The sequence below is a fragment of the Aethalodelphis obliquidens genome, unplaced genomic scaffold (genome assembly GCF_003676395.1).
Source record: "Aethalodelphis obliquidens isolate GAN/ISIS:26980383/991018 unplaced genomic scaffold, ASM367639v1 scaffold10, whole genome shotgun sequence".
Taxonomy (NCBI): Eukaryota; Metazoa; Chordata; class Mammalia; order Artiodactyla; family Delphinidae; genus Aethalodelphis; species Aethalodelphis obliquidens.
In genome coordinates this window covers 37,864,507-37,885,912 of record NW_020837954.1, presented here as the reverse complement: position 1 = coordinate 37,885,912, position 21,406 = coordinate 37,864,507, and the positions used below count along the sequence as shown (strand labels likewise).

Here is a 21,406-nt window from a genome sequence, read left to right as displayed (position 1 = left end):
GGTTGAAGACTCATGTTAAGCACGTTTCACCATGACTTGCAAATCAAATGAAAGCAAATTGGTTTTTGTAAATGCTCCGCATATTATTTACTTTTTACAATCATTTGGACAGATTTGATCAAGTGCTTTCTAATTTTCTTGACCAAACTAAACCGCTTGATCTTGTTCACTCTGAATAGTCTCTCAACTGAAATCTGAATCTAACTGACAAAACCATAAACACATAACATACCTACTCATTATCTTTAGAAACAGGTTCCCCTTGATTCCTAACATTTGTTAAGAAAAACCCAGCCTACAGTTACATAAAGGCAAACCTGTTCAATTTCCTACCCTCATAAATGCTATTCTGGCATTTTAAAAAAGGAATATTTAAAATAAACACAGCAACACAAACACAGAGACTGCAATTCTTCCTAAATAGGACACATATGGTAGAAAACAGCTTAACTGCTAGATTTTTGCTGGCCCATTTGGATTACTAACCAAAATCCAGTTAAAAATGTCCAGGTTAACAGTGAGATAAATGTCAATCTGAGGTAGAGGTTTTGTGTGGGTTTTTTTTGTGGGGCAGAGATCATGCAATGAAAATGGGGCAATTTGTGATAAGAGGAAAAGGAGCATATTGGGTTCAATAAGGGGGAAAAGGCTCATTCTGAAATAAAAGGGGGTTATTAAGCTCAAAGGCAGAACTAAGTTAACGCACTTATATCAAAACAATAGGCTGAAGAAGGACAAAGGCGTACCCCGTATCAACATTTGTAGTAATTGTTAGAACAAGCAGGATATGTGATACCCTATCGCCAAGCAAATGATGAAGCTGACTCTGAGAACCTATTTTAATTAATAAAAATAATTTTAATTAAATGAATATGTTTGCAGTACTGCAGCTATCAAAAACTGAAGGTGAAGTACAGTTATTGATGTTGTGTTTTCATCTAATCAGAAGAAACACTGGGTTGATGGTATTATCTTAGAGCTTGAAGTAGACGTGGGGACTCACCCTGGTACTTGATGATACTGCCTTGAATTCAAGCTACCTCTGAATCCCAGTTGCTGCTATTGTAAGTGGAGATAAAACTAACCATCTTAGAAGATAAAGTAATAGGCATAAACTGCTTAGCACAAAGCCTGGCACGAAGCCTATACTCAAAAAGCATATGCTTTTCTTATTCCCTCAGTGTGAAACATCTGTAGGGTTTGTCTTTGTCTCTAGAAAGTCAGCATGGTGATCAGCGGCTGTGATTACCTTTATTGTTACTATGAGAGTCGACTATCGGTCATATAAAAGCACCCCTGGCTACATATTACCCATCCCAGGGAATCCCTGTGCAGTGTCAGACAGTGACAGCAGGAGTTGGGGTGATCCAATGAAAGCCTTCACCAAAAGCACCATGATGCTCTTCTGGGATGTGATGAAGCTGTTTCTAGTGTCTGAATGAGCTGAAGACCCCGCACACATTCATGGGCCAAGTGGGCCAGGAGGACTGAAGGAGGTGCAGGCGCCCTCTGGCCACCCAGGTCTGGTATCACTAATACCTTTTATTCCGAAGGTGGGGCCCTGAGAAGGCTGTCGCACACACGCGAAGACATTCTGATGGAGATGGGCACTGAGGCCCTGCACCAGCCCAATCGTGGTTGTGCTTTTCCCCTCTCCCAGGGGTGTTGGAGTTATTCTTCAAGATGAAAGCAAAACAGGAAAATTACATTTATGTAAATTAAATTCATGTGTATCACTAAGTCAGCTCTGATCCTAGAGAGTGACTCTTAATCTGAATAACCAGAAAGATGAAACACATGAAAGGGATCTTTTCCAAGGGTCTTAGTTGTAACTTCCCCCAAGTTTGAAACTAAAAAAGACTTCTGCATTTTAGCTCTTCTGACAGTTAGGGGCAAATATACTCTACTTTGTAAGAGACACTGCTATACTTTTAATTTCTCAATTTAGTCTCAAAAACTAGCTTTTAACTTAGCCAAACAAAAACATAGATGAATCCTCAACAGATCTACAGAATTAATGATCTGGGGTTTAAAAAAGGCAATTTCATCTGAAGATCAGGTTTTAAGATTCAAACTCTTCCACCTACTAGATGAATAACCTTGACAAATTTTCTCATCTCTATAGAGTTGTCTACTCTTCTTCACAGGGTCGCTGTAAGGATCAAATTAGATAAAATACATATGAAAATGCTAAAACCTGGGCTTCCCTGGTGGTGCAGTGGTTGAGAGTCTGCCTGCCGATGCAGGGGACACAGGTTTGTGCCCCGGTCTGGGAAGATCCCACGTGCCGCGGAGCTGCTGGGCCCGTGAGCCATGGCCGCTGAGCCTGCGCGTCCGGAGCCTGTGCTCCGCAACGGGAGAGGCCACAACAGGGAGAGGCCCGCGTACCGCAAAAAAAAATTTAAAAAAATAAAAAATAAATAAAAAGCTAAAACCAAATTAAAGGAACCTCCACATATACATGGCTAAGCGCAAATGCAACCCCTGGTAATAATAATCAGGACTAATATTAAGATTCAACTGGCAAATGGACAAAAACCATACCCGGTCACCACCACGTATTTCCCGTCGGGCTGGTGCTTCAGGCGTTCCAGTACTGACAGCAGGACTTTGGCCTTGGTTTCACCATACAATTCTATCTCTTCAGAGCTCAGACCAATTTCTCGAGCCAGGTTACCAATGGGCTTTGGCTTGCAAGACCGTGATATATCAATGTCACTTAGGAGAAATATAGAAAGTATGTATCAACCTTTATTCACGGGACTCAATCAATGCCATCCTAGTAATGACCCACCTCAACCACGTTCGGAGGGGGCATACACATAACCATGGTATCCATCAGCTAAAATCCCACCATCCACAGTGTGAAAACAGCAAAAGCTTCTTTTACCTTGGCACGGGTGTCTTCAGGTTAAGTTTGTTATACTGAATGATCCACTTCCCTGGCTTAAATTTCTCCAGGAAACGCTTTGCACTCTCTACCGTGCTCTAAACAAAATGACACAAATGGAACTGAGAAAAGGTGATGATTTTAACCTCCACCTCAGTTCCTAGTCCTGGTCACTCAAGTTCAATCACAAAATGAACAGCTTCAGGATCCGCCTGTTAACATGCTTCAATTCGAGGCCGGAGTCTATGGGCAGCAGGATGCCCTGGGCTGCGTGCCTCACGCCCACTAGCCGGTGTGTGTTACAAAGGGCAAGAAGCCAAAACATACTGAGTGAAGCCAGGCTGCTCGTACTTTTTTTCCCTTAAGTTATCACATTCCAGAGTAAATCAGAATCATGCTACTCCTACTTCCCTCTATTAATACGACTGATTCTACTTCTCTCTACTTCCATTTCCCTTTTTTCTTCAACAGATTCACATCCTTACTTAGATTCTGAGTATGTTCTATGACATTTCTACTTGGGGAGAAATGCAGTACCTGGAATTCTATCAGCGTCGTAGAACTATTACAGAAATGTCCATTCACACTTACCTGCATTAGCATCACCACCGTCATTGGCCCGACGCCACCAGGAACAGGAGTAATGAAGCTTGCCCTCTCCTTGGCCTCCTTGTATGCCACATCACCCACAATTTTCCTCCCACTTGATTTTGTATCATCTGGTCAAAGAGGTAAAAGAATCAAAGCACAGTCTCAGAATCACAATCTTCATGTTTATTTCTAAGTTATGTGATCAATTACAACAGCTTATTCCAAAAACTAAGTCGAGTTTAGGGTGTGTAGTCCCATCTGGTTCAAGTGCCTACTTTACTTAAAAGCTGTGGGATGTGATAAAAGCTCCCCATTTATGATAAAAACTCTCCAGAAAGTAGGCATAGAGGGAAGTTACCTCAACATAATAAAGGCCAAATGTGACAAACCCACAACCAACATTGTTCTCAATGGTGAAAAACTGAAACCATTCCCACTAAGATCAGGAACAAGACAAGGTTGCCCACTCTCACCACTATTATTCAACAGAGTTTTGGAAGTTTTAGCCACAACAATCAGAGAAGAAGAAGAAATAAAAGGAATCCAAATTGGAAAAGAAGAAGTAAAACTGTCACTGTTTGCAGATGACATATTATACACAGAGAATCCTAAAGATGCTACCAGAAAACTACTAGAGCTAATCAATGAACTTGGTAAAGTAGCAGGATACAAAATTAATGCACAGAAATCTCTTGCATTCCTATGTATGCTAATGATGAAAAATCTGAAAGAGAAATTAAGGAAACACTCCCATTTACCACTGAAACAAAAAGAATAACATACCTAGGAATAAACCTACCTAAGGAGACAAAAGACCTATAAGACACTGATGAAAGAAATTAAAGATGATACAAACAGATGGAGAGATATACCATGTCCTTGGATTAGAAGAATCAACATTGTGAAAACGACTATACTACCCAAAGCAATCTACAGATTCAATGCAAGCCCTATCAAACTACCAATGGCATTTTTCACAGAACTAGAACAAAAAAATTGCACAATTTGTATGGAAACACAAAAGACCCCGAATAGCCAAAGCAATCTTGAGAAAGAAAAATGGATCTGGAGGAATCAGTTTCCCTGACTTCAGACTATACTACAAAGCTACAGTAATCAAGACAGTATGGTACTAAAAAAAAAACAAAAAACACAACAAGAACAAAAAAAAAAAACAGTATGGTACTGGCACAAAAACAGAAATATAGATTAACGGAACAGGATAGAAAGCCCAGAGATAAACCCACACACATATGGTCACCTTATCTTTGATAAAGGAGGCAAGAATATACAATGGAGAAAAGACAGCCTCTTCAATAAGTGGTGCTGGGAAAACTGGACAGCTACATGTAAAAAAAATGAAATTAGAACACTCCCTAACACCATACACAAAAATACACTCAAAATGGATTAAAGACCTAAATGTAAGGCCAGACACTATCAAACTCTTAGAGGAAAACACAGGCAGACACTCTATGACATAAATCACAGCAAGATCCTTTTTGACCCACCTCCTAGAGAAATGGAAATAAAAACAAAAATAAACAAATGGGACCTAATGAAACTTCAAAGCTTTTGCACAGCAAAGGAAACCATAAATGAGACGAAAAGACAACCCTCAGAATGGGAGAAAATATTTGCAAATGAAGCAACTGACAAGAGGATTAATCTCCAAAATATACAAGCAGCTCATGCAGTGCAATAAAAAAAAAAAAAAACCAACAACCCAATCCAAAAATGGGCAGAAGACCTAAATAGACATTTCTCTAAAGAAGATATACAGATTGCCAACAAACACATGAAAGGATGCTCAACATCACTAATCATTAGAGAAATGCAAATCAAAACTACAATGAGGTATCATCTCACACCGGGCAGAATGTCCATCATAAAAAATCTACAAACAATAAATGTTGGAGAGGGTGTTGAGAAAAGGGAACCCTCTTGCACTGTTGGTGGGAATGTAAATTGATACAGCCACTATGGAGAACAGTATGGAGGTTCCTTAAAAAACTAAAAATAGAACTACCATACAACACAGCAATCCCACTACTGGACATATACCCTGAGAAAACCATAATTCAAAAAGAGTCATGTACCACAATGTTCACTGCAGCACTATTTACAATAGCCAGGACATGGAAGCAACCTAAGGGTCCATTGATAGATGAGTGGATAAAGAAGACGTGGCACATATATACAGTGGAATATTACTCAGTCATTAAAAGAAACAAAATTGAGTTATTTGTAGTGAGGTGGATGGACCTAGAGTCTGTCACACAGAGTGAAGTAAGTTAGAAAGAGAAAAACAAATACTGAACACTAACACATATATATGGAATCTAAAAAAAAAAAATGGTTCTGATGAACCTAGGGGCAGGACAGGAATAAAGACGCAGACAGAGAGAATGGACTTGAGGACACAGGGAAGGGGGAGGGTAAGCTGGGACAAAGTGAGAGAGTGGCATTGACATATATACATTACCAAACGTAAAATAGATAGCTAGTGGGAAGCAGCCGCATAGCACAGGGAGATCAGCTCGGTGCTTTGTGACCACCTAGAGGGGTGGGAGGGAGACGCAAGAGGGACGGGATATGGGGATATATGTGTACGTATAGCTGATTCACTTTGTTATACAGCAGAAACTAACACAACAATGCAAAGCAATTATACTCCAATAAAGATGTTAAAAAAAAAAAAAAAAAAAGCTGTGGGATGACAGGTGTTTGCTATCTCCTAGGGAGAAACTTACTTTACCTGCAAAATTCCACAAGATGCTTAAGTGGTTTTTCAGAACCAGGAGAATCCTTTTGTCTTCTGTCAGGTGGCAAATAAAATACCAACTGTGTTTTATTCTTAAAGCCAACCACCAAGTATACAATGAGCACCTTTTAAAATGTTAATTTGCCAAGGCCTTCAAAGGAATTTTTTGGGTGCACAAAGCTCCAGCTATATCGCAGCTGCCAGATACGGTTTCTACAGCAACTGTCAGCATTTTGTAAGCTCCAGGCATGAGCTGGAGGAACAATTCAACATCCAATTCCAAAGACGAGCAGCTACTTAAATGTATGCAAAAAGGCAAAGAATATAATTACACTCCCGTTAAAAGGATACAAGAACTACAAATCTTAGCAGCAAATAACAGCTATTCAAGAGAACAAAACCCCATGATGCATCACTGCTCACTCACTCCTACACTTGGCTCCAGTGCACTTCCAGGAGGGGCTGGGGACAGGGCTAGACCTTGTGGTTGGTTCTAAGGCAGGACCTGGTAAGATCTTAGCCATTTCACCTCTTTGATCAGATTGCCACAACTAAGAAAGGAAGCCTCAGGATTCAGCCAAAAAGCCAGAATTAAGCGACTTCAGCTCTAGGATCAGCTCTTTCACTAACCTCGAGTCTCCAGCCCCTGTGGGCTCCTTACTGATCAGAAGTCCAAAGGGGCAAAGAAGGATGAACACTACCTATTTCACAAGCTTGAGGAGAATCAAGTAAATTGTGTGTGTTTCTTGAGATTGAAAAAACACTCTCCGGGCTTCCCTGGTGGCGCAGTTGTTAAGAATCCGCCTGCCAATGCAGGGGACACGGGTTCGAGACCTGGTCCGGGAAGATCCCACATGCCGCGGAGCAACTAAGCCTGTGCGCCACAACTACTGAGCCTGTGCTCTAGAGCCCGTGAGCCACAGCTACTGAAGCCCACACACCTAGAGCCCGTGCTCCGCAACAAGAGAAGCCACTGTAATGAGAAGCCTGCGCACTGCAACAAAGAGTAGCCCCCGCTCGCCGCAACTAGAGAAAGCCTGCACGCAGCAACAAAGACCCAATGCAGCCAAAAATAAATTAATTTAAAAAAAAAAGAAAAAACATTCTCCAAACATAAGGGTTTCTCTTCCTACCCTTGATAACATTAGATATTTTCTATATGTACTCTCAGGAGCTGGTGAACACAACCCCTTGTGATGGTTTCAGGCTTCTAGATTATAAGGCAGCAAGCTACGGCAATGGCAGAACATTTCCTCTCATAATCACTAAGGTCGTTTCAAAATGCCAGGGAAATAACGGTTGAGGGTTGCCCTTGTATGGGTTTCAATTGTCTAACACACCGAAGTTAGCTAAAAATACCCCTGTACCTCCTTCTATTTATGAATGTTAGTCACTTTCTCCGTGTGTTTCTGCACATACAGGAGACACGTCAATTACTGCACAACCTCACGCTGCACTGGGTGAGCTCAGCTCTGCTCCTTAATCAAACGCTATCAGGGCTGGCTTCAGTGCCCTGTGATGTACGTACAGGGTTTCACGGAAGGTGTGATGTGGTCAGTGGAAAAGTGACTCTGTCTCTAAGCACATGGCTTCAGTAACCATCAAACATTTTGCTTATCTATCCCAGCCCTAGAATTTCTCTTTCATCTGGAACTATTAGTGCAAAACTACTTAAGATCCAGATGAGGGACTTCCCTGGCGGTCCAATGTTAGGACTCTGCGCTTCCACTCCAGGGGGCATGGGTTTATAATCCCTGGTCGGGGACCTAAGATCCCGCAAGCTGCGTGGTAGAGGAAAAAAGAAAACCCAATCCAGCTGAGCCCTGAGTCCTTCACATGTAATTTGAGGGCCCCAATAACAGGGTCCAGTATAGAAGCCACTACGCTGGATAGGTTGAGACTGGATTGAGAGGGGTTAGGAATCTGTTCCCCCCTTTTATAACCCTTCCAAATAAAACACTATTAATCCAGCCCTTTTCAAATTATCTTTAGTAAACCACCAGGAAGAACACTTTTACATGCTTCTCTGGCCAATACTTTCTGCTCTGTACTTGAATCATAAAAAAACATTCCTCAAAAAAAACCCCAACAGAACAAAAACCCATAACAAAAAAAAAAAACAACAAAAAACTACGTACCTTAATTCATCCTTCATTTGGAAAATAACTTAAGATGTTATCCCTGAAAGGACCATGCAAACGATTTAAATCAAAATATGAACCAAGAAGTGGCCCAGTTGTGGACAGTGGTGTTTCAAGAGTGAACATTTGAACCCTCCTGCACTGTTGGTGGGAATGTGAATTGGTACAGTCACTATGGAGAACAGTATGGAGGCTCCTTAAAAAACTACAAATAGAGCTGCCATACGATCCAGCAATCCCACTCCTGCACATATATCCAGAGAAAACCACAATTCAAAAAGATACATGCACTCCAATGTTCACTGCAGCCCTGTTTACGATAGCCAGGACATGGAAGCAACCTAAATGCCCATCAACAGAGGAATGGATAAAGAAGATGCGGTACATATATACAATGAAATACTACTCAGCCATAAAAGAGAACGAAATAATGCCATTTGCAGCAACATGGATGGACCCAGAGATTGTCATACTGAGTGAAGTAAGTCAGAGAAAGACAAATATCATGATATCACTTATATGTGGAATCTAAAAAAAGGGGTACAAATGAACTCACCTACAAAACAGAAATAGAGTTACAGATGTAGAAAACAAACTTTGGGTTACCAGGGGGTAAAAGGGGAAGTGATAAATTGGGAGACTGGGATTGACACATTCACACTATTATATATAAAATAGATAACTAATAAGGACGTACTGTATAGCACAGGGAACTCTACTCAATACTCTGTAATGGCCTATATGGGAAAAGAATCTAAAAAAGAGTGGATATATGTATATGTATGCCTGATTCACTTTGCTGTGCACCTGAAACTAACACAACATTGTAAATCAACTATACATCAGTAACAATTAAAAAAAAAAAAAAAAGGAATGAACACTTGCAAAGAGCAGTCTTTAGGTCCTCCCGCTCACCCCTCGGGTCTGTAACAGTGATCCTGCCTTCCTTGGGGAACAGTAACGATACTTATTCACCTATAACCCCAGGATCAGAAAAAGTACAGCTGACCAGGAGGAAAGATACTGCTCTGACCTTATTCATACTTTACCTTCTACATGAGGAATAAATGTGAATAGGAGGTTAAGTTTCATGTGTAAGTCATACGAGACTCAAGAGCCCTACCCAGGTTTTTCTTCTTTCCTCTCTCAAATCCAGTCTAAAACAAAAAAAGTCAAAAGCAGAAATATGATATAGAAGATGCAAGGTTTTAAACAGAATGAGCTTGAATGTCACGTTGCAAGTACTGAAAGTGAGGAGTTGTAGGACAGCAATTTCTTTATCACCCATCAGATAATTACACTACAAGAAAAGGAGTGATCAATTATGAGCTACTGTCTTAAAAACATGGTACGGAGAGTGGGAGGGAGGTTAAAAACGGTGAAGGCTTGACAGTGACTCATGTTCCTGGCAGCTTAGTGACTATATTTCAAACTTGAGATGGGAGGGGAGGAAAAAGAATATTCTTGCTATAACTCTTTTTAACATTCCAACAGATATGGCTGCCAGCAGTCAGAACGCACACGCTGGACACGGCACCTAGAGGCAGACTAGTGGAGAAAAGGCACAGGACACCAAGCATGAGTGACATACAATGAGAGAAACACCAAGTTCTGCGGGAGGGAGAGAAGGAGTTTCAAAGAAGGAGAGATCATCTCTTTTTTTTTTTTTTTTTTTTTTTGATCATCTCTTGCTGAAGGAAAATCAGACAAGGTTTGGAAGGAAGAATGGACATTTTGGACAGAGAGGAGGTGGGGAGGAAGTCATTGGAAGTGAAGATCACGGTTGCGCTTTATTCAGTTGTGTAGCCCAAGGCCTGGAGTGGTGCCTGATGCACAGGAACAGTCGCTTGATTAAAAATTGTTCCTTTTTTGAACCCACGAGGTATGTATACAAGTATTCACTGAATTGTCCTTTCAGATTTTACATTTGAAAACTTCATGAGGAAAAGAACAGCCTGCCCCACTAAAGATGCAGGCAGAGGGGCAGCAAAGTACAAACAGGCATGTGCAGGAGAGCATGTGGTCCATTTTACAACAGTTTAAGACAGGTAATCACAAAGTGTGTGTGAGAAAGAAGGCCACAGAGGTGGCTGAAACTAGTATGGGGCTAAGGAGTCTGGCAGGTAACATGGAAGAAGGAGGCTCACAGGTCCACATCAAGACCCATAAACATGGCAAGAGTGCACAGATGGATCTGAGTGGGAGTCAGCTGGCGGTAGGGAGACCAGGGAGAAATTTATAGCAGTGCATCCAGCAGAGAGGGTGACTCTCAGTGGTGACACTGAGAACAGAGAAGAAAGGGAAAAAACTCATAAAATTTAAAAACGGATCCATACATGGAACGATTGGGAGGGAAACTAAAAGGTTTCAGACTTGTGGGAAGGAAGAATGGTGATGATATCACTAACCAAAACGGCGCAGTGAGGAGTAACTTAGGGACGAGGATACAAGGACAGTTTTGGACATGACTATAATGTTGGCTTTATCCTTGACCTAGAAACAGCCCAGGCCAAACATCTTTGCAAAGCCCTAACTAGAGGACTCTTGACACATGTGTCCCTCTCCTGGAGTCTCACAGCACTTTGCAAAGATCACACTATATTTTAACCATCCTTTGTTAAAATCCATCTCTACGTGATGATGAAGTGAGAAATCATCTTGCCTCCTCTCCCACCCTCTCCCTGGACAAGGTCATCTTGGACTGCACGGCACGGCACAGTGGCTAAAATCACAGGCTCTTCCTGCAAGGGGCAACTATGCCGTCTACTAACTTCATGCCCCCATGGGTAGGCTGATCGCTCTAAACCTTAGCACTTCAAGCCTAGAATGGGACAAGGGGTTCTCGCTTGGGCTTCATCTTCCTCTGCCCAGCCCGCCTCCAGAAACCAACTTTTTCCCCCAGCAACACTCACCTGGGACATAATTGATTCCACAGTCGATGACGATTGCCCCAGGTTTGATCCATTCCCCTTTCACCATTTCAGGCTGACCAGTTGCAACTACCAGGATGTCACCTTTACTTACCTAGGGAAAGACAGTTCTGACTTCAGAAACTAAACAGTGAAACATAAAAAAAATCCAGAAGTGGAAAGGACATCCGTAAGCTTTGTATGAAATTCTTCATTGTCGTCAGCTATTTTATGCAGGCCACACACTGTCTCTGACAGCTCTTCATATACTGTGCTCATTCCTATACACGTCAAAACCTCCCCTTTCACTACGTATTTTACTGAATGGGGAACCTGATGAGAACCTTTGAGACAGGGAGGAGTACAGGCTTGGAGCCACAGGCCTGGGACAACGTCCCTGAATTACATGACACCTGGAGACTGCCCCCTCTTCCCCAGAATGTGGGGACCACCACCTTCAGCAGAGCATTGCTTGGGGAGGATTAAAGAGGTGCTGGGCCTCTCTTCTGGTCTGTCGCCACATTTAAGAGACTGCACTGTCAATGGGATGATTCCTGGGAATCATTCCTGGGAATTCCTGAGCTCAGGAATCTGATGCAGGGGTCAAGAACGAGCTGTGACCGAGGTCACAAGACCACTGTCCATAACCCGCTCTGGACACCTCCACCTCTGAGACCACCCACTGTCGCATACGTGGGATCTGGCTGCCATGGGTCAATCCCAGTTCCTATACTGCTAACCCCTATCTACCACCAGATGGACTGGCACAGAAAGAATACAGTCCAAACAAAAATCTGCATAGACTTGGACAAGTTTTAAATTTGAATTTGTTTCTTCATCTTCTAAAACAGACAAGAATCACAGAATTGTTAGAGGGGTTAAACACGGTAATGAGGTAATAAAGTACATGGCAGCTTCTGGCACTTAAATATGAACCATCCTCATTAGGCAAGAACCCCTGCCACACGCAGGAACGGGCATGCAAACGCGCGCGCGCGACCCCTTACCTCCTCGCCTAGGTGGGCAGTCTTGGAGTGGCAGGTGGTCACTGTGGCGTGGCTCCACAGAAGCAGGTCATGCATTGGGGCACCAACTATTTTACTGCGCCCGACCACCACAGCGTGCCTTCCAGCGATCTGCACCCCTGAAAGAAAAGCCAGCGTGCATCAGAGAACTGGGGGAAGCTGCCCTCCTTCGCATGCCACCTAAATGGGAGAACTCAGGACAAGTGCACAAAAGCAGGTTCTTAGCATCAAAAAGCAATCTTCCTAAAACCATCCCTTTGTTGGCTACTCAGGGTTTCAGCTACAAGTTGGGACTTGTACACGTGTCCTTCTTGCTGTGGGTTTCTGAAAGGAGCTTAAGCCAAGATCCATTCATCGAGTCATAGGAGAGTGGGGAGAAAACCTACACTCAAATCAGAAAGAAACCCTGACATACAGCTAAACAGCCATATGGAAGAAGAGGACATATTACATTACATGGGAAAAACAGTTATAAGAAACAGGGTGAACGTAATGGGGTGGAGGGAAATTAGATTAGTATCAGTAACTCTTTAGTTCCTCATCCAAATTTCTCTTTTGGCTTAGGGCCTGAGGCACAGGGTTATTTGCAGGGAAGTGATAAAGGGGAACTTAACTGTAGTAAAAAATTTTCTTTTTGTTTACTGAGCACCCATTCTTCTGGCATTATCCCAATGTCCTTTTCAGGACTGACATACTCTCCTCAGTAGAGATGGTGTGGGTGAACACCCAAGAGTGAACAAGTGACCATATTTCATCCCCTGGACAATGAGATCCATCCCATGACTCTTAGGCACAAGGATGCAACAGGCTGGAGCTGCTCGGGGCCACCAAGTAGAGCTCAGAACGAGCCACCACGCAAAGGGGAGCGGAAATAAGGTCCTGAGGACTCTACTGAGCCCTTCTACCCAGCCCCACTGAAGCGGACTCTTCCTTAAGGCAGTTTATGTTTAAACTGTGCTTCTTGTTTAACATTAACTCTATCCAAAAAAGGTAAGTTTCTATATAATGCTAACATCATGAACATCTAGAAGTAAAGCCCTCAAAGTGTGAAGTGTTTAGAAGGTTAACTTTCTATACTTTTTAGGGTACAGTAAAGGACCTGAAGCTGCATTAGGGCAAATGGTCGCTTCAATATCAACAAGAGGAGGTGGCGAGCCTACAGCTGCCACGGCTCATGGGATTTTTTCTATCAAGTTGGAACACACTGTGTGCTAAACATGCCGTAGAGTATAAATTTTGCTGTAGGACTGAACAACAATAGCTGTCCCAAGGCTTACAGATTGACCTTTCCTTGCCAGCCACAGAAAATTTTTCACTTACGTTAGCTAAAACTTTCTACTTTAAATTTCTGATCCACTTCCTTTAAACTGGGTGCACTTCCTTGTAAAAAATAACCTCTGCTAAAAAGTATTCATGATGAAATTAAAATACCAAGAGGCTGACTAGGTAACGGGGTCATACGGCCAATTATCCAAGGAATCCATTTCCCAGATCTACAGCGGTGACTCGGGGCCCATTCTGGGATTCAGACTTTTCACTTTGCACCCTACGGACTATCTGAATCTTTATTATCACATAGGTTACTTTTTCACACAAAATAAATTGCTTTGAACTCAAATAACTCTGAGTTCAAATCTTGGCTCTGCTGCCTCTTGGACAAATTTCTCAATCTCTCTGAGAATGTCTTCTCAGCTATTAAACAATAAGAATACCTACCTACTTCATAGGGCTGTTGAGAAAATGAGAATTTAGGTAAAGAAGCCCCTAGCACACAGGTCCTGTGCCAATCAAGCCCACTTATTTAGGGCTCACAGTGTATCTCCCCTATACCTCTGAAGGTCAAGACCAGGCTCCATGAAATGGTGCTTTGTTTTTGTCTGTTTGTTTTTACCTGTCTCCTTGATGAGTTCCAAGCATCCTTTGGGTGTACAAGGGATGAAACAGTCATTTAGGTCACCTCTAGCAAGTTTTCCAGCACTGATGCTAGTCAATCTAAAACAAGGAAAGTGATCGGCGTCTTTACTCTTTAGAACCAAAATGATGTGTTCCTGAAGTAGAAATACATTATAGTCGCAATCATGCAATATGGTACAGAAAGCCAAGTCACACTCACCCGTCCACATCCTTTTCGGGTGCAATAGCGTTGAGCAATGCTTCAGTGTTAATGGGATTCTCTGAATCTAAAGGTAGCTGCACTATGAAACCATGCACACTGAGGTCTTCATTCAAAGATGTAATGCACTTTAACACCTAAAAATAATACCACATACAACTTATATACCACATAGAAATCAACAGGGTGGAGAAACACTTTCCAGGTCAGAAGTCCCATTTTCCCCCCGAGAGTTTAACTGTAGTCCTCTCAGAATGTACCTTGCCTTGGATCCTGAGAGCAACTCTACCTTAACACAGAATGTAACCTTCAGGTGTCTTGCAAGAAATCCAACAAACAAAAGAGCTAAGAACTTTAATAAACTATTACTGCAACAGTAAAATCCATGGTACCATCACCCAAATCAAGATTTCTGTGATGACAGAAATGTTCTGTAATTTGTACCTTACAATAGTGGCTACTAAAATACTTGAAATGTGGCTTGGTTCAACTGAGGAACGGAATTTTAAACTTTATTTCATTTTAATTAAATGACCACATGGGGTTAGTGGCTATCCTGCTGGACAATGCAGATGTAGAACATTTCCACGACCTCAGGAAGTCCCTTTTCCCTCCTGCCGCTTCCCAGTTAATCCCCCACAGTTCTGACTTTACTAACCCATGATCTGTTCTGCCTATTCTTGAACATCACAGAAATGAAATATACATTTCATTTTTCAAGTGCAGGTAACAACAGGACAGTGATCAGTTTTCAATGAACATCGCAGGTGATTTGCAAACAAATGATGCAGCAATCACACTGTGAGTACCAAACATTCATACCTAGCACTGCCCCATTTACTCTGTGGGTATTTTCAAAGATTTCCTGAAGGCTGAGTCTGTGAAGAAAGAATTACCTGGAGGTTTCATGTATGCTGAATGCATCAGTCCCTAAAGTTGCACTAAACTAAAACCAGAGAGGAAAGCATTTCAGCTGCCCTCTTAACAGTTGATTCTTAACAGCTCACCTCAGATTCTGTGGCCGTTCGCGGTAACTTAATGTGCGTGGCTTTGATCCCGATCTGCAAGAATGAACATTTAAAACAGGTGCATGGCAAAAGGACTTGAGACATGGGCCCATTTCTTCTACAGATGTGACTAAGACAAACCAGGAGGTGGCAGGCATCATTTCACCCTCATATATCCTGAAGAACGAGTCTCTCACTTTGACCCATCCATCGTTTACTTGTTAACTGTCACCACAGCACTTAAGCAGTTTTATGTCCACTATTCCTGCTCTTTGTTTTTTGTTTTGTTTTCTTTTGTTTTTGCGGTATGCGGGCCTCTCACTGCTGTGGCCTCTCCCGCCGCGGAGCACAGGCTCCGGACGCGCAGGATCAGCGGCCATGGCTAACAGGCCCAGCCGCTCCGTGGCATGTGGGATCTTCCCGGACCGGGGCACGAACCCGTGTCCCCTGCATCGGCAGGCGGACTCTCAACCACTGTCCCACCAGGGAAGCCCTATTCCTGCTCTTTAGAAGCAAGCAGATCACTGATTAGAAAACATTCCAGGGCAAACCAGAGGCTGAAGCTCTGTCACCCATTTCTAACTTGCGAAATACATAAACTGAAGCGTGCTGTGGGTGATAAAAGTTTTTGTGGGGGGAGCACAAAGGGGAAGGGGTGGCAGACAGGACCTGGGGAGGGGGAGGGGTAAGAGTGGAGGGCGGGGGCGTTGGCGCCACTGTTCTGGGCTTTACCTCTTCAGCAGCCTTCAGCTTCACATTTATATAAAGATTAGAATCATCTCTGTTGCCGACCTAGAAAAATAAAGACATGCAAATCAGACGATTAGGGAAAGGCAAAGTGTATGGAAAAGCTTCTAAAATTTTAGTTTTGACAAAAGGAATATTTAATCACGAGACTCCTGTTAGGGTGGACCTAATCCTAGCTCTCACGGAACAGACGCCCACGCCAGGCAAAGGGCAGTCTGCTGCCTCAAGACAGAGGAAGAAGCATGCAGAAGCCAAATCCCCTGCCCCACCATGCTAGGTCTCACTATGTTCCCTGTTTCTTTAATCACGGACATATTTAGTTTTCCACTGTAATCATTTATCTAAAATTTTCCTTTACAAATATTTTTCCACGTTTCGGTGGTTGACATTTGTCCTTTTCAAAGTTGAAACGTCCTCTCGGGGTGATATGCCACAATAAGTTTGGTTTCTCCCAAAACTGCAGAGGGAAAAACGGTACGTCCTTGACACCAAAGGTAACTGATGCATGGTTGCTTTAAACAGGACAACTGTGGAGAAAGAAGCTGGCCCTAGGAACAGAGTATCTCCAGGTCTGGTCACGCTGATGCAGTTACTGGAAGCTCCCCTCAGGCTCCCCACGGCCTTACTCTTAGCTGCAGGTGTCCTTTATAGAGAAGTCTCAGTTTTGCCAGTGCTAATTTGAATTTCAAGAGCCAGATGAATGCGGTGAGGGGAATTTGATTTTTCTATGGGTTATTTGCACCTAAGCGCATTAGGTGCTTCCTGTGGGGCTTCCCTAGAATTTTAGTGCCTCTCATGTTTCATTTTTGTCATTTTATATATATGACCTTTGCCCCTATCATCCAACCTTCATTGATTCAGTTACCAGATTTAATACACTCTGGGATTTTTAGAACAAAGTAGGAAACAGAGTACTGTTTTTTCATTTTTATTAATATTGTAAACAAAGAATTTTGCCTGCCATTTCAGTTCTATAAGGATCAAGTCATTAGCCCCTGCAGTTGCTGACCTGCAAGTACACCCTGAAAGGAATTCAGGGTGCAGAATTCCATGTTTTGGAATATACGGGCCCCTTAGATAGTTCAAATGCATGTCTTAGGAAGAATTTCAATGACCCCAGATTCTTGCATCTTCCCACACATAGAAAAGCCCTAAAAGTATTAACTGAGGGGACTTCCCTGGTGGTGCAGTGGTTAAGAATCCACCTGCCAATGCAGGGGACATGGGTTTGAGCCCTGGTCTGGGAAGATTCCACATGCGGCAGAGCAGCTAAGCCCGTGAGCCACAACTACTGAGCCTGCGCTCTAGAGCCAGCGAGCCACAACTACTAAGCCCGTGTGCCACTACTGAAGCCCACACACCTAGAGCCCATGCTCCGCAACAAGAGAAGCCACTGCAATGAGAAGCCCGTGCACCGCAACGAAGAGTAGCCCCCGCTCACCACAACTAAAGAAAGCCCGCGTGCAGCAGCGAAGCCCGACACAGCCAAAATTTAAACAAATGAATAAATAAATTTATTTTTTTAAAAAAGTATTAACTGAGATAGCTGATCCTGTGACCAGCAGTAGCCTTTCACTGAGATCTTGACTGCCTGTATCTCCCAGCCCAAATTCACACACACACACATTATCTATATACTGGCTCCTCCCCTACCTCTTTGGAACAGTTTCTCTGAGCAATTAGAGACTGTCACTGTCTCCTAGGCTATAGCACTCAGTAAGACACTGAATAAACTCAACTCACAGCTCTCACGTGGTACGTTTTTTAAGTTGACAATATTTATAACTACAATTAGTTATTACGACTTAACTCGGAGATTAAATGGTTTTATCACTCACTGCCGGTTTTTTTTTTTTTTATAAATTATAACTTGTCTGTTCTATACTTTATCTTCACCTCTCATGTAGCTAAATGCAACTGTAAGTCACTTTTCCAGGAATGGCGTGTGGGCATTTTCCTGAGTCTGTGTGCACCTGAAAATATTTCTCTGCTGTCTTTGCACTTGAAGGCACTGAGTTTGTTTGGCTGAGTTTGGAGTCATGACATTTTCCTTCAGAGTTGCTGTCTTTGGCATCTAGTGTGACAGAAGTCTGAAGTCTTTTGTTGTTGTTCCTTTATAGGTAACTTTTCTGTCTGAATGTTTCTGAAGGAATTTTTCTGAAACTCCAAAACTACCACCAGTTTTTTAACAGAAAGCTTAACAGTTATGAGCATATGTCAAAATCTTACTGTAATCCTAATGCAAAGAAAAAGACCTCTTAAGATCCAGTTCAAATATTCTCATCTAGGCATTTCATAGGGAAAAATGGTTATATAATCATTGATAGACTGGATGCAAAAAGAATGTTTAGTTGAAGAACAGTAGATTCTTGACTGACAGGCAAGTGGGTGGATGGCCTACTGGTTTCCCAGAACAAATCTTAATCCCATTATAGTTTATTAAAAAAAAATCACTTAAGCATTTTATCAGAAATACCAATTTCTTCCTTGAAGGACGTGAATTACATCATCCAAAAAACGTCCTATTGAGACAGAAAAGGAAGTGGGCAGGGCACAACCATTACAAGAATGACACAACCATTAAGAACAGGATACCACAAAAATTGGTTAGAACACATTAGGTCCAAGATGGCGGAAGAGTCTACTTCCAGTGGACCTTGAGCCTCATTATACACTCATTGTAATACATCAGCATATGCTAAATGACACACCCATGGGTGCCATGACAGTTCCGAGGCTGACCATAAAAGGCCCAATTCCTGGAAGTCCCTGCCCTTCCTCCAAAATACCTGGACTAATCCTCCCACGTGTTAGCCTATGAAATTACCCAGCCCATAAAAACTAGCCACTCCCACACCACGGAACCACTCTCTCCTTTTAAGATGGCCTACGCTGTCTATGGAACGTGTATCTCTCTAAATAAACTTGCTTTCACTTCACTATGGCTCACTCTTGAATTCTTTCCTATGCAAGGCCAAGGACCCTCACCTGGCGGCCTGTCTGAGGGACTCACCCGAGACCTGGGATATGACCATCCTCTTGTGCCCCATTTTTCCTACAACACTATCGTAGAACAAGTTAGGGATTTTTTTTTTTTTTAACACCAGGAATCTACAAACTGTTTCTGTAAAGGGCCAGGCAGCACATATTTTAGGTTTTTCAGGCCACATACTCTGTCATACCTTCTTTTTTAACCATTTACAACCTGAGCAGTTTTGGACATGGGCCACAGTTTACCAATCCCTGTTTTACACCATAAAATATCTTGGGCATTGGTCTACTGATTAATTTTTCTTCTGCTCCAGGAGCCTTTTGTAAACATTCAGGCCAATTGAGTTTATTTTTTTTGTTTTGTCCATGTCTTTTGTGAGGACTGAATAATTTACTATCTATAAAGCGCTTTAGGGTTTCCCTGGTGATGCAGTGGTTAAGAATCTGCCCGCCAATGCCCGCAAGCCACAACTACTGAGCCTGTGCTCTGCAACAAGAGAAGCCACCGCAATCGCACACCGCCAAGGAAGAGTAGCCCCTGCTTGCTGCAACTAGAGAAAAGCCCATTGGCAGCAACGAAGACCCAACACAGCCAAAAATAAAATAAATAAATTTATAAAAAGCACTTTAAATAATACCTGGTTGGAAGCAAATGTTATTATATTATTAGTAACTATTTTATGGAAATACAGCCTCATTTGTATCTCTCTTTTTTTAAAAAATTTTTATTCATTTTTGGGCTGCGTTGGGTCTTCGTTGTGGTGCATGGGCTTCTCATTGTGGTGGCTTCTCTTGTTGCAGAGCATGGGCTCTAGGTGTGTGGGCTTCAATAGTTGTGGCTCGTGGGCTCCAGAGCACAGGCTCAGTAGTTGTGGCACACAGGCTTAGTTGCTCCGCAGCATGTGGGATCTTCCCAGTCCAGGGCTCAAACCCATGTTCCCTGTATTAGCAGGCGGATTCTTAACCACTGCGCCACCAGGGAAGTCCATCATTTGTATCTCTTGTGATGAAAAGCCAAGTCTTAATTTCCATTAAATATTTAACTATTTGTAAGTTATCAGTCCGCTGTTTTAAAAGAAATTCCAACTTGTAGGTATATATGCCTGGACCAGATCCTGAATATCCTTAATACAATGCTAATGAATTAGAAAAACGAATGGGAAAAGCAAATTGATTTTGGAGACAGATAGAGCTGGGTTCGTATCCAGACTCAGTACCTTCATGTCTGTGGCTTTGGGCAAGCTACCCAAGATCTCTGACCACCAGTTACTGTTACTGAACACAAGTTAGGGTGCTCCAGGCACAGTGAGGCCAAACAAACTGAAATGTCGGAGTTTGGAGCAAAGAAAGGTTTATTGCAGGGCCAAGCAAGGAGAATGGGTGGCTTGTACTCTAAAACCCCAAACTCCCTGATGGTTTTGAGGGAAATGCTTTTATAGGCAAAATTTGGGTTGAGGGCTACAGGGTATATGACTTTCTTTTGATTGGTTGATGGTGAGGTAACAGGGCTGTATTCCAGGAATCTTATGCTCAGCCTGTAGTTGCCATCCTCCACCTGGGGGTCTCAGTTCTGCAGAACTCAAAGATATTGTTATGTATATTCCCTGAGGAGGAACTAGGACCCTGCCCCAAGGCTGTGCCACACCACTATTTCTAGACTGTTCCTCCCATGTTTCTGCATCCCCTCCCTTCCCTGATTAGCAACTGTTTGAATCTGTCTTATGGAACTCAGGGAAGGTCAAGGAGGCTGAATGAAGCCTATTTCCAACAAACAAGATATGGGGGACACAGGAAGGATTTGTACCAGGGAGGGTCCTGCTCGGTTTCATACAGCTCCCATCTTGCAGGGGTAGTATAAAAATCAGAACCACTAGTAATATATACAAATCATTTGAACTACAGCAGTCACTCTACATAAGCAGTACTGTTGTTCCCTCTGTAAAGGATGGGGAGAGTGGGTGTAGCTGGATGGATTGTGATCAGATTTGCATTTTGACAAGGGCTACATTTGCAGTTAAAAGGACTGAAAGCATCCAGATCAGAAGCCTGTAAGCAGCTGACCAGTGGCCCAGAGGGAGGGAGCAGTAGAAATCAAAAGAAGGGAAGATATCCCAAGAGCTTATGAGAGGCATTACCAATAGTACCTTAGTCCCTAAGGGGATGTAGAGAGCAGGGAGATGCCCAAAAGAGACGGCTCAGGTTTCTAGTTTGAGTGTGTGGGAAAATGG

The 21,406-nt window shown here is 42.7% G+C and overlaps 1 protein-coding gene across 4 annotated transcripts in view; it reads right to left on the bottom strand.

Moving 5' to 3' along the window:
• The window catches only part of MTHFD1 (methylenetetrahydrofolate dehydrogenase, cyclohydrolase and formyltetrahydrofolate synthetase 1), a 58,495-nt gene that overhangs the window by 22,404 nt on the left and 14,685 nt on the right, over nucleotides 1-21,406 (bottom strand). For all 4 annotated transcript variants that reach the window (XM_027111466.1, XM_027111468.1, XM_027111469.1 and 1 more), the window contains exons 3-12: nucleotides 16,173-16,232; nucleotides 15,441-15,494; nucleotides 14,434-14,570; nucleotides 14,212-14,312; nucleotides 12,303-12,439; nucleotides 11,299-11,410; nucleotides 3,482-3,609; nucleotides 2,891-2,988; nucleotides 2,545-2,718; nucleotides 1,540-1,676 (exon numbers count right to left, since the gene is read on the bottom strand). In XM_027111466.1, coding sequence (XP_026967267.1) covers nucleotides 1,540-1,676; nucleotides 2,545-2,718; nucleotides 2,891-2,988; nucleotides 3,482-3,609; nucleotides 11,299-11,410; nucleotides 12,303-12,439; nucleotides 14,212-14,312; nucleotides 14,434-14,570; nucleotides 15,441-15,494; nucleotides 16,173-16,232 — 1,138 coding nt within the window. The remainder of the gene's footprint in view (nucleotides 1-1,539; nucleotides 1,677-2,544; nucleotides 2,719-2,890; nucleotides 2,989-3,481; nucleotides 3,610-11,298; nucleotides 11,411-12,302; nucleotides 12,440-14,211; nucleotides 14,313-14,433; nucleotides 14,571-15,440; nucleotides 15,495-16,172; nucleotides 16,233-21,406) is intronic.